The 13,247-nt window shown below is 47.2% G+C and overlaps 1 protein-coding gene across 1 annotated transcript in view; it reads right to left on the minus strand.

The window, feature by feature from the left end:
- Nucleotides 1–8,741, minus strand: part of ARRDC1 (arrestin domain containing 1) — a 63,939-nt gene extending 55,198 nt beyond the window's left edge. The window contains exon 1 of the mRNA XM_065418671.1: nt 8,543–8,741. Within this exon, the coding sequence (XP_065274743.1) occupies nt 8,543–8,660 (118 nt within the window). The 5' untranslated portion in view covers nt 8,661–8,741. The remainder of the gene's footprint in view (nt 1–8,542) is intronic.
- Nucleotides 8,742–13,247: the final 4,506 nt, after the last annotated feature.

A 13,247-nucleotide genomic window follows, 5' to 3' on the forward strand; every position in this document is an offset into this window, starting at 1 on the left:
GTCTATGCTAGGAGCACTTTACTGACACACTATACCACCACCGTGTTCCTAGTGTGGATGCAGCTATAGCAGCAAGCTGCACTTTTACTGGTACGGCTTAGTCTATTCCACACACCCACCAGCAAATCCAAGCTATATTGGAAACAGCGCCTCGCATAGCTGCTTCTACACTAGGGGCATCAGTCAGGTCAGGGAATCGCACCTCCTCACACTTCTGACGGACCAAGCTGTGCCAGCAGAAGCCTGTAGTGCAGAGCCAGCCTTAAAGAACTTATGGAGCTGAACTTCCCTCTTCAGACTCTATTCCCATTAGTGAGCAGGGTCTGACTTGAGTCACTGGGGCAGGGAAGATTGGGAACAAGGACATAACCTGCGCCTATTTTGGCAAGGAGGTGGTGAAAGGTTGAGACAATGTATTTGTTCACCTACACAATTTAAGCCTATGACTCGATGTGGACATATCCATAACAAGCATTTTGTTATCAGAGAAGCCCAAGGTTTTATTCTGAGCTGAAAGTCAATTACAAATTGCCTGGAAGTGGCAATCTACAACTAATTTATGACCCCTCACCCCCAAATTCTTATCAAAAGACATCCCTTCCTGCACTGGGATACTCACAGTATCCCTCCTCTGCAGCCATCCAGCTTTCTAAAAGACTTACACTTCCACAGGTGTTCTATTATAGGGCTTCAATCAGGCGCTACAATTCGACTCATGTACATCTGACTCCGGTAGTGGTTGCATGCAGATATCCCAGGGCAGTATTTGGTCCCAGACACGATTGTATCGATCCAAGAACTAGTTACAAATATCCCCCATACCATTAGAGTAAAACCTGTCAATTCTGGTGGCAGGCCTTTACACTGCAAGTTTTAAAGACACCCAGCAAAAGTCAAATCACACCAGACACTGGAGTGTCATCTATTTTTAATTGGGCAAAGGAAATTCAGGATTTTGTCAGCCTGTGAAGAGCATCTTTGTGGACAGGCATCAGTTCACCTCTGCTTTCAGATCCCAGAAACAAATAGGAAATGGGAGAAGAGCACATCATACATACACAAATCTGTTAACTGGAGGCAGTTACATCCTTTGTACATTTCTTCTCCAAGCACTTTTCACTTCCACACAAAAGAAGTTAGAGAAGCCACAGGAAAGAGATGATTATCTTTCACAGCAATCCTGTAACAGGGCGAGAGGTCATGGAATGGCCTGACAGAGACATAGATTTGCATTAAAAAAAGATTAAGACCGAAAACAGCGGGGGATTGATTCTCCCCCATTCTCAGTGAGTGCACAGCAACTTTTGAGTATCTTGCCCTCCAAGTTTAATAAACAATTAAATAAAAGACTTAAATACCGAGGTCTAACACCAAGAGCCCAGTTGCCACTTCTTTCCATTTGTTTTCTGGTCTCTGTTTCTTCACCCTCAGCCTCCTTCTTTCGATCATTGATCAGATCCATTCTGCACCTTCCCCTTTACGATAGCCCTCTTCCACATCCTCTGCTCCCCTTTCTCCCCACCTTCACTCCAACAACCCTCCCCAAATCACAGCTGTTCTCATGGAACCTATGAGAGCCAACATCACTGCCTACCAAGAAATGGTTGATCCCCCAACTCCCTGCAAAATACTTTAGATGTCTCTCTGTCAAAGAGGTTACACGACAATACACCAACCACCCACTTCCAAGTCTTCCCCACCACCATGGAAAAGTAAACATGAATAAACAGACTGACCCCTAGAGCAGAATATTCCCTAGATCAGGGGGACCTCAGGATCCCAATATGAACTCAGCCTCCCCCTCCATTAAAGGATATGAATTTTCAAGTGGTAGCCAACAGTAAGAAAAGTTACTCCTTCAAGCAAGGGAGCCACTAAATCCACTCCCCTGCTTAGCAACAGACTTATGCTGCAAAGCAACAGTACTGCCCACTCTTATTTGCCTATTCTCCTGGAACGGTCATGCCCCAGTGCCCCTTCGCCACATTTGGCAGCATATCAGATGCTGGCCACTAGCTCTCAGGTCTACATTCCACCTGCCCAACGATGCACCAAACACCACAGATGGCTCCTGGTCTCATGTTTCCATCAGCAAAGAGGAATTGAACAGCAAAGCTTTGCCCACAGGCGAGGCTGGGGGAGGGGAGGGCGAAAGGAGTGCACCACAGACCAAGGCACAATCTTGAGAATAATTATTTACATGGCATTTCTGATCCACCAGTGAACTAGCGAGAGGGGCAGAAATCCCCTTTTGCTCCATGTCTCAGCTCTGTGGCCGAGTCTGTCTGCTAAGGTGCTCTCCTCCCACACGTAGCGGAATTGGATTCTGAAACTGGGAAGTAGTAAACAGTCAGCGTGATAGACGGACACAGAATTACACTGTTAATTGCATTGATGTACAGGAACATGCAGCGGTGAGTGTTAGGTCAGCAAAGAAATACCAGGGTAGGTTGAATAGCTAGCTGGGTTTTGAATGCATGGGGGAGGGGGTCCAGGGGTGAAGGAGGGACAAGAACGCTTGGATACTTCTCCTGAACAGGACACTTGCACACTTCTAGACAGTAAACAATGTTTGCTCCGTCCCTGACCTGCATTTTGCAAAAAAAGTACTCACTGCTTGACTGTCCCATCCAGAACGATTTTATAGAAGCGCTATTTGGGGTGACCCAGGAGCTATGTAGTCATCTGTACATATTCCAAATCCACTCTTACTGGAGTTACTGACCATTTGCATCAGTGGGACCCTGTCTTAGATAGGGCACTGCTTCAGATGCCATCTTTTCAATATCATTTTACCATGTTCAGCATAGCCAGCCAGGACCTGCTCCCTAGTGTGGATTCAGGTTAATAACTTTCACTTCCATTTAGCTGGCCCAGCTGGACCTTCAGCTCACCCCCATGGGGATCTTGGCCAGATAAATGGAAGATAGAAATAACCACCTGTGACTTAGCCACAAGTTTTTTCCCTAGCATGGGTGCAAGTTAAGTTAGCTAACCCCACCATCCTTTCCTAATCTAGACAAGCCAGGAGAAGAAAGATGGTCTCGGGGATTGGGTCCTGCTTTGAGTAGGGGGTTGGACTAGATGACCTCCAGAGGTCCCTTCCAACCCTGATATTCTATGGTGTTATAGCATTGGCATTGAATGACATGGTTTCAATTCTCAGCTCTACTATCAATTTCCTCTGTGACCTGGATTTCTGCACCTCAGTTTTGCTATCTATCAAATGGGGCTAGAATACCTATAATAAGGATAAATATGCAGGGGGTAATCAGATAGCCCCATCACTGCCAGTATTTTAGTACCTGGATAAAGAGTTAGCATGTTTTAAAAAAGGTATACATCAGACCTAAAATGTGTGTGTATTTGAAATGTTAAGGTATAAAAGTCTCACTTAGCAGAGCCATTACTATATTAATCTGGACAGCTAAATAAGTGTGTGTGGAACAGAGGAATTTTCAGAGCTGCTTTTAGAAGCACACTTTTAGTCTCTTCATTCTTGGTCTGTCAGTGGTGGTGTGGGAGTCAGGGCTGTTCTTTTAACAATATTTTCCAGGAGGAGCTCAGTTTGATAAAAGAAAAGCAGAACTGAAACAATCTGCTTTACCACTGGAAATCAGAAGCTTTAAAGTTGTTGAAAGGTTAAAAAAGCACCTCCCCAGAGGAAGCAAGTGGTTAAAAATAAATAAATAAATAAATAAAAGTAACACACCCTTGTAGTGTTTTCCTTACAACTCTGAAGCCGAGTCTTCCAATTTGACTCAGTCTCCAGTTGTCAAGATGGCAGCTTCCTGTTCTTTAGCAGGGCAGAGTTAGTATTTAGGACTTCATTGTGGGGCATTCCTTAAGGGAGACCTCTGGCTAAACACAAATCTCTCTAGTTATGACCGAAAGGTGTGCAGATCAGAGAAATGTGTTTTGATCTTAAAGGTGCAGGTGTGTTGGTATCCGAGTCCTTTCAAAGGAAAGGCTTGAGGTTTCCAATGTGTTGGGCAAGGCAGAATGACCAAGATACTCCTCTGCTGGCCGATTGTGGCATCAGACACAGCATCTGAGAGCCAGACAATATGAGCCATAACACGAAGTAGCCTCAAGTTGGTGTATTTTTGGGGGCAAAGATGGTGGGATCTCAGCCTTTGACTAGGGCTCCTAGACACACCACCACAACTAACTGGATGCCCCCCCCGGCAGCAGCCCATTGAGAAGTCCCCTTCCTACAGTGGGCATACAGCAACCTTATTGCCGTTGGCCAGAGAGCAAACAGAAGAAGCTGTAAACCTCAGGGGGCAAACTACAACCCCCCAACTCAGCTGCTTAGAGTTGAGATACTAGTCGCCCACAAGCGCAATAAATAAGATATTAGCCAAGTCACTAGGGAGGATGTATAGGAATGAATCAGACAACCTGCGTTTTGCAGGCAGCTGCCACTGGCCCTTCATGCAGGCTTCCCATTTGGACACATTCAGACTCCAGCCAGGGGATGGTATCACACCAAATCCTGGAGTCTAAAAATATGCAGACTCCTGCCCTGGAGAGCAGAGCCAGACGTGCAGATTTGCATGGGCTCACTCAAGCTGTCATAGGGAAACTGGGCCACCGACTGTCTCCCTCTGCAGTGCCACAGCCAGAGGGGAGAGAAGGCTGCTCCGTGAGCTGCTGAGTCAACCAGGACTCCTCTGCCTAGAGCAGATGCTTATGCCGAAGGCCATCCCTGCATGCAATTAAAAATAAAACTTGTCTAGCAGCCGTCATCAGCTAGCACTTCCCAACAAGTTTTACAAAAACCCTGCTCAGGTCCCATTACAGCCCATGGCTCACCAGCGTGTTACTAAACACTACCCGAGTACTGAAAGGCCAGGGGCTGGTGAAAAAGTCTTCCTATCTTTGTTGCTAAAGCTTATACAAGACTCCAAAATTTCCTAGGCTCAAGTCCACATAGGTCGCTACAGCAGGGTGGGGGGGGGGGGGGGAACTTTTCCAAAATGAAGGGAAAAAAAGGGCTCATACAACAGATCTTGAGCGGTCGATGGGGTTAAAGAAAACCCGTAACTGAAGGCAAAGTGAGAAAAGTGGGGGGGGGGAGGGGGGGAAGAGGGGGAGAAGAGACACTCTCCAGAAAATCTAATTGCCTATGGCTGCCCCACATGCAAACAGCAGTCAGTAGCCTACTGTAACCATAGTTACCTCACAGCTGGCCACTAATGCATCAGGGCTAGTTGGACTAGCTCAGACTAGTGATACTACAGCTCTCTGCCCTATTATTGGGAGCAGGTTCTCGGGAAGAGAGAAGTCAGTCCATAGGTACGGGGAGGGGGAGAAGGAGAGAGAAATCAGTGACTACTGCATTAGAAGTCTCATGCTGAAAGAGGTAAGTAGCATTTCCTAAGGAGAATGGGTGTAAAACACCACCCTCACCGAGCCTCTAACAAGTTCTGTACAATAGCTTTCAGAAGCCAGAAAGACCAATGTCCAATGGGAGAGGTGTTTTAAATCAAGACAGGCATACTTGCTTCTACAGCAACTGTGCTTTCCAGACAAGGTCAACTGAACAAGGTCCTGGCCCAGAAGGACTAAATCTAAATACTTGGAAACAGTCTGAAGAATCAGAGACAGAGGCAACGAGAGCAGAAGATGGAGGAGGGAGAGACTCAGCCTTAGGGGAAGCAGGAAATAATTTGCATTTCTGAAGCACCAGGGCTATCAAAGCACTTTGCAAGCAATAATGAAGACAGGGAAGAAGCTAATATCTATTTTACAAAAAAAAGGAGGAGGAACAGGTACAGACAAAAGTGGCTTGCCCTAAAAGTCACACAGGAAGCCTGGGGCAGAGCTGAGATAGAGGATCTTGGTTCTATCCCCAACCACCCCCATCCCATTAACCATCCCTTGTTTATACAGTGAAGCCCTGTTTACGCTAAGGAAATTCTGTTAGATAACTTCCCATCACTATCAGGTCAGTTCCATGGGTGTCTGCAGGGCTAGGGTCCCCAACACGGCCAACACTGGTAGAGCTGAACTAGCATTAGCAATGGTGGGAAGGGGTTTAATTCTTTTTAAAACAGTTTTAGAAGATTTCCCCCTAGGATAGACCAGGTCTTAGAGTTTGGAAGTTTTCAGAGGAAGATTCCAGTCTAAGTCGGGGTTTCACAACTGGCAGAATTCCAGTGAACTAAAACAACACAGGATTCACCTACTCTGCTATGAAAAGTTTTGCAATGGTCAGATTTGCTAACAAGGAGGCGCCGCAGTGCTCTTCCTCGACTACAGCCAAAGTGCCTGGCACAGACACCATACAGCCTAGCTCCTCAGTCCCCTTACCCTCCCATCCCCACTGTCTGAGAAAGCCTCCCTTCTCCCTCTCCTAAGCCACCACATCAGCGGTCCCCAGACAGCAGCAGGCCTGCTTGCCGTTTTCATTAGTCACAGTCCAACTGGACCCAAGGGAAGATGTAGAAATCCCACTTTCAACCGCACTCTGGAGCACGAGCCCTTCACCAAGGAGTTGCTTCTCACCATCACATCACAACTTGGGAGCCACATTGACTCAACAGTGTGAGAAATGGAAGCGTCAGATGATCACCTGGACCCAGCTCTGCTGGGCTTTGCCGCCAAGCTACTCAGGTGGTCATCTCTCTTTGACCTCATGTTTGGGTAAGCATTGGAGTCAGAGTTGTGTCAGCATATTGCTGGCACTTCTGTGAATCAAGTGGTATAGGGTGGGGGTTTTTTTGTTGGTTGGTTTTTTTGGAGGGGGGGATATTCGGGGGAGAGAAAGAACATTCTCTGCAAGGTACACAAGTATACACAATCTTTCCCCACTCCCCTGAACTGGTCCTTTACAGTCAATAATTCTATAAAAAGAGAGGCACCAAGACACTCTTCAAACAGTTCTCTCTGAGCACCTTCCATATCAGAAACAGGGTCTTAACATAAATAAATCAAAATCAGTTCATTTAACATGAGGTGTTGAGAATTCAGATTTGAGGGCAAGTATCTATATGGCCCTCCCTCCCCAAACACACACTACAGTGACAGCTGAGTTTAACCCTTACACTTGCTTGTGTTTCAAATATCCTCCACTACGGTTTGGCCTCTAAACACAGTCATACCGAGTTAGGACCAAGCACATAACACATGCTCCAACCCAGCTAAAGAGGACTTAGGTATGGCTGTAGACTTTTAACTCACTTCAGTCCTATTCACACAAGCTGGGACAAACTAGAAACAGGCCAGAACCCAGATATTCAACTTCACACTTCAGATCTTAAAACTATAAGGAAGAGATCTAGTGAGGAGGGGGAGGAAATGGGTGGAAGGGCAGTTTATCCCACATTAGTTTACTGTGGGAACCAGTGTTGAAGACAGGGTACTGGAGTAGATGGACCCTGGAGCTGAACCCACCTGACAAGTCCTATGTTCCAAACCCCGGCAATTCCCCAAACTTTATGGGGAAGTTCAGACTCACAGCTGAGCTTTAGGTCAACACTCGGGGTCTGTTTTAGGGTTTTACACCGCCACCCATCAGCATCTGAGTGCCTGCCGCATAAAATCAACACTGTTGTCAGAGCCATGCCCGCAACAATGGAATTTGAGCAATTCTAAGCAACTGCTCCCCAAACCGGGGTTGGGGGGAGCGCAGCGCACACACACACACACTTGCTTTGACCAGATGGCTCTCACACCTGAAACAGGTAGAGGAGAAACCCACAGTTACCCTGGACAGGGAGACAGTTGCCAGAAGCCTGCTAGTACCCACTATGCTTAAACACAGTCTGTTACCAAGGCTATTCCGCCCCCGCATGCACAGACCCTGCGCAGAGAAAGTTTTGTTCCTGCTGCCCATGATCCAAGGAAGAAACTCCCCCATCCCCACCCCCTCCCTGAAAGGGAAGGGGAGGAGGGAGAATGGAGCAGAGGATGGGGGAAGGTGGCGAAATATTAGTCACACTCCTGCTGAAGCCCACAGGGAGGTAGAAACGAAACAACAGACAACGTAATCCAAGCCCTACTAGCAAGGAGAGGGGCTGGATGGTCCAAAAAGCTGCCCCCCTCCGCCAGTCCTCTGCATAACAGAACTCCATGAAAACCAGTCTCTTGAAACTCACAAATAATGAAACTCCCAGTACAAAGGTAGTATGGGTGTGGAGGGGTCAGATGGGGCTCAATATGGTCATACTGAACTCAACCTCTAAGTTCAGGGGCAGATGGACCAGGAGGACAAGGGGAAGCCAGCAAATGGGGAGGTAAAGCCAGCAGGCGCTGCGGCCGGGAATCTCACAGCCCTGGGGAGCGGGGGCCCTACACCCGGAAATGCAATGGGCGAGGAGAGCGGAATGGCACTGCGGCAGGGAAGCTCGCAGCCCGAGAAGGGCGCTATTGGGGGAAAGGGGCCCCGGGGAGAGGGGGCTGGCACTGCGGCGGGGAAGCCCGCAGCCCGAGGAGGGCGCTATTGGGGGAGAGGGGCCCGGGGACGTGTGTGTGTGTGGGGGGGGGGGAATGGCACTGCGGCGGGGAAGCCCGCAGCCCGGCCATGAGGGCTCACCGCGGTACGGCAGGCTCCCGGAGAGGCGCACAGTGACGGTGCCGGCCAGCGGCTCCCCGGGGCTGTAGACGACCCGGCTCTCGCTCAGGTGGATCTCGAACAGCTGCAGCTTCCCCATGGCCGGGCCCCGCTGCTGCTCCCCGCAGGGCTCCGGGCGGCGGCTGCTGCTGCTTCTTCCCTGGCCGGAGCAGGGGCGGCTCTACCTGCTGCTAGTGACGCGCCGGGCCGGCGATGTCCCTGCCTCTTAAAGGGCCAGCACCGCCCTCCCCCGGGCCGGCAGCCGCCTCCCGCGGCGGGGGATGCCTAGGAGGTGTGGCCCCAAACGGGGTGTCCCGCCCCGGCGCGCCCCATCCCGCACCCTGCAGCTAGCGGGGGAGGGACCCCTGCCTCCTGGTCTGATGCCCTGAGATCTGGATCCAGCCAGGGAGAAAGCCTGTTTCCAAGCAGGGATCTGTTTGTTTCAGAGTGGTCGCCCTGTTAGTCTGTATCAGCAAAAACAACCTGTCTCTCTCTGTCCAACTGCCCGCCTGTCTCAGGGAGATAAAACCAATCGCCTGCAGCGGCTAGGGGCAAAGGAACTGTGCTCCAAATGCACCACTTCCTACCCTGAATCGTAAGGAAAGGGGAAACAGGGTGGGCAGGTGCCTCTTGAAGATAAGAGCCATCTGTCCTTTATTCCCTGGCAGTGCAGGCAGTATCCGACTAGTGGGGAGGATTATGAAGAACCCAGCCTTCCTCAACTAGTGAGGGGTGGGCCGCACCTTGCACCCGAGGTGCCAGGTTGTGAGAATGCTCTGTCCTCAGAACCATCTACCTCCCTCCCTCCCTATCCTGCTGTGTCTCCATCCCTGTTGTATGTGCTGAGCAAGTCAATACAGTCAAAATACCATTTATTTAGCAATTAACTGGTGTGACTTTAGTGCTGGTGAAAGGCTCCTCCTGGAGACTCAGGCCTGGGTGAGGACAGGTAGGTTGTGCACACTGGAAGAATTAATAAGCCCTGTTTATCCACAGAACAGGGATCGTATTGACAGCAGCCCTGTAAACTTCCCCCCACGCTACTCAGACTTTTAAGAGACTCCAGTTGATATGACCAATTATTCTGCCCTGGGTCTCTCTATGATGAGACTGCCAGTAAAGAGGGGGGCAAGAACTGTCAGTCCTGATGGTAGTTCCTGTGATGAGAATGGCTATCCAGTAGAAATGGACTTGAAATTCCAATTAATTTTACCTGGACCCCTTAGCAGCCATTAGCTGGGAAAGGGAACAGCTGTTGGTTACCACCAACCTGGCTGGATTCACACTGGTGATTAAGGCCTGGGCTCTGTTAGCACTTTTCTTAAAGTCTCCTGCCATTGCACTAGCATTGGTACAGTCCCGTTAGTACTGTAGTAGCAAAAGTGGGAGGGCTCTGTCCCACTAATGATCCCATCCCTAGTGGCTTTCATCCAAGGTACTTTACCAGTGCTAATAATTAAACTTCACCACAACTCTCTGAAGTCAGTAGGCATAGAATTATAGGGCTATAAGGGAGCAAAGGTCATCTAGCGCCAAGAGACAGGATTTGCATCTAAACCTCTCCAGCCTCCTTATGAAAATTTCCAGTGAAGGAGCTCCTACAACCTTCCTAGGCACTCTGTGCCATTGTCCTTCTGTTCTTACAGTTAGGAAGTTTTTCCTGAGATTTAATCTAGATCTGCTGTGGTATAGGTTGAACGGATTGCCGCTTCTCCTGCCCTCTGTGGCAAGAGAGAACAACTTTTCTTCAACGTTTTTATGGCAGCCTTTCAAATATCTGAAGACTGCTATCGGGTCCTCCCTTAATCTCCTCTTTTCCAAACTAAAGAGTCCATCCCTTTCATCATCTTTGTCGCTCCCTCTGGATCCTTTCTATACATTGGTGAACAAATCTGGACACAGTACTCCAGCTGAGGCTTAACCAGCGCTGAGTAGAGAGGTACTATCACTTCCCCTGACTTGCATGCTATGCCTCTGTTAATGTAACCTAAAATTGCATTTGCATTTTTTTGCAACAGCATCACATTGCTGATTCATGTTGAGGTTGTGATCCACCACAACTCCCAGATTCTTCTCAGCAGTGCTGTCATCAAGCCAGTTATCCCCCATTCTGTATTTGTGCATTTGGGTTTTCTTCCTTAAGTGTAGCACCTTACATTTGTCTTTGATTAATTTCATTGTGTGGTCTATAGCCCAGTTCTCCAATGAGTCACCCTCTGAATTTTAGTTCTATCCTCCAAAGTATTGGCAACTCACCCAACTTTGTGTCATCTGCAAACTTGATCCTGGACGCTCTCTATTCCTACATTCAGGTCATTAATAAAGATGTTAAACAACACCGGACCCAGAACACATCCCTATGGAATCCCACTTGAGACCTCCCTCCAATCTGATATCATTATTATCCCCACTTTACACAAGGGAAACTGGCACCGAAAAGTGAAATGACATGCCCAAGGCCAAAGTGTGAATAAGTAGCGGAGCCAGGAATAGAACATAGGCACCCTATTTGCTGGTGTATCCACTAGGTATGCTCCCTATGCTGTAATACAACTGCAAGCTGTAAATTTTATATCTCTTTCTGGATAATGAGTATTTTTCTTATATGGATGGTTATGAAACCTCAGAATTTACTCTTTTGCCAGGAGCTACAAGGATCCATGGTTGCAGTTTGCTTAGCAATTTACATGACATAACTATATGGACCCAATGTCTTACCACTTGAATGCCAACTCACTCACCATTCCCTACTCCTCACCTCTTGGTTGATTATGTTCTGCCTATGGGGTATGTACTCATAGGCTATTTACATACCTAATTGTCTGCTCATCTGCAGCTACATGTATGCACTGAAAGTACAATTCTTATCTAACAGCACATAAAGAAGCATGAGGAATGAAAATCACAACTAGAGTTGGTGGGGGAAAAGTATGTTATATTAACATTTTAATTAAAGTATTTTTGTTTAATTTGAATGTTTACAGAATTTTTTTGACAAAAATGTCTAAACAAAAATTTTAGTTTTTAAAAAAAATTGTTCTGAAATGTTTTTGTGGGCGGGGAGGCGTAATCCCACTTTCTCTTACTTTTTAAAAATCTCTCCCTTCCCCTCTTTTTTTCTGCTGAAAAAAGATACATTTTAAAAGTAGGATGAAGCGAGATTCTCCCTACAATTTTAAAACAAATTTTTCATTTGGAAAGTTCATCAAAAATCTAAAAGTGTTGAGGAATATGAAATTTTTCCTGGAAAAATGTAACTGTTATCAAAATCCCAGGTTAAAAAACAAATAACCGCATCTGTTCTCCTTTGGGACCAAAGACACCAGCCTCTACGTGGGGAGCAAAGAGTAGCTGTATTTATGAAATAAAATGAGGATACCAATGTACATATGCAAAGACCAGCAGTAAGTGCAAAATATTATTAGTGTATAATAGAGCTATCTGTACGGGGGAAGGTGTAATGATTAAAGCACAGGAGTTTTCTTCTGAATCAGATCTAAGTTCCATTCCTTCGCCGTCTCTTCCTGGGTGACTTGGGCCAGGTGTGTCTCAGTTTCTCCACCTACAAACTGAGGATGATAACACTTACCTTGCCAAGGGAGGTTGTGAGGCTGAATTTGTGAGGCAACCAGTAACTTCAGTGAGAAGTGCTATCGAAATGTCCCTAAATAACTACGTAATGACTGATATGCACATACACATAGGCCAGTTATGTGAACACATCAAGGTGAGGCAACCCCTCTTTATCTTTAGTGCAATTGCAAATCACAGGACCATTTCCAGATGATTTGTGGTTCCAGGAGTGTGCTGTGGGAGCCAGGCACGCGTTGTGGATTTCATAGACTGATGAGCACTGTCACAATTCCTTGGCCTGTTATCTTTTCTAGGCAACGTATTAACACTGGAGAGAAAGCCGTGCAGTGTAATGAACCTCCCATAATGTCATAAGCCAGGCACGTGAGCTACAGCCACGGTGGGAGAAGAAAAATACTAGTACAGGCAAAGCCAAGGTAGCCAAAGCGTACAGCTGAGTCGGGCCCCTGGATTTATATCAAAAAGATCAAGAGGTGACTTGATTATACTGTCTAAGCACCTTCACGGGTACTAACAGGGCTCTTTAATCTAGCGAAAAAAGGCATAACAAGAACCAATGACAGGAAACTGAAGCCTCATCTGAAAACACACACCCCTCAAGACAGCTAATGTCTGGATCTTTTCTACTTCTGTTGCAGGCATTTGTAGACAAAGTAGCAAATACCAGAGTATTCCAGGTGAGGTCACACCACGGATTTATTTAAATACTGGTATTATAACATTTCCCTCACCATTCTCTGTCCTCGTCTCAGCACACTGTAACATCTTAGCTGGTTTCTGACCACCACACTCTAGTGTTGTTATTTATTTATGATAGCACCACTCATGGCCTAGGACCCCACTGTGCTAAGAACAGTCCAAAAATATAACAAAATCAAGCCGATGTCTTTATTGAGCTATTCTCTGTGACTCAGAAGTCGCTGCTAATCCTTGACCCATCCATTTATTATTTGTACTGCCATAGCACCTAGGAACCCCAGCCACCGAGCAGGACCCCATTCATAGACTCACAGAGTTTAAAGCCAGAAGGGACCATTAGATCATCTAGTCTGACCTCCTGGATAGCACAGGCCTTTAAATTTCACCCATTGAC

This window comes from Emys orbicularis, chromosome 18, assembly GCF_028017835.1.
Source record: "Emys orbicularis isolate rEmyOrb1 chromosome 18, rEmyOrb1.hap1, whole genome shotgun sequence".
NCBI classification, from domain to species: domain Eukaryota; kingdom Metazoa; phylum Chordata; order Testudines; family Emydidae; genus Emys; species Emys orbicularis.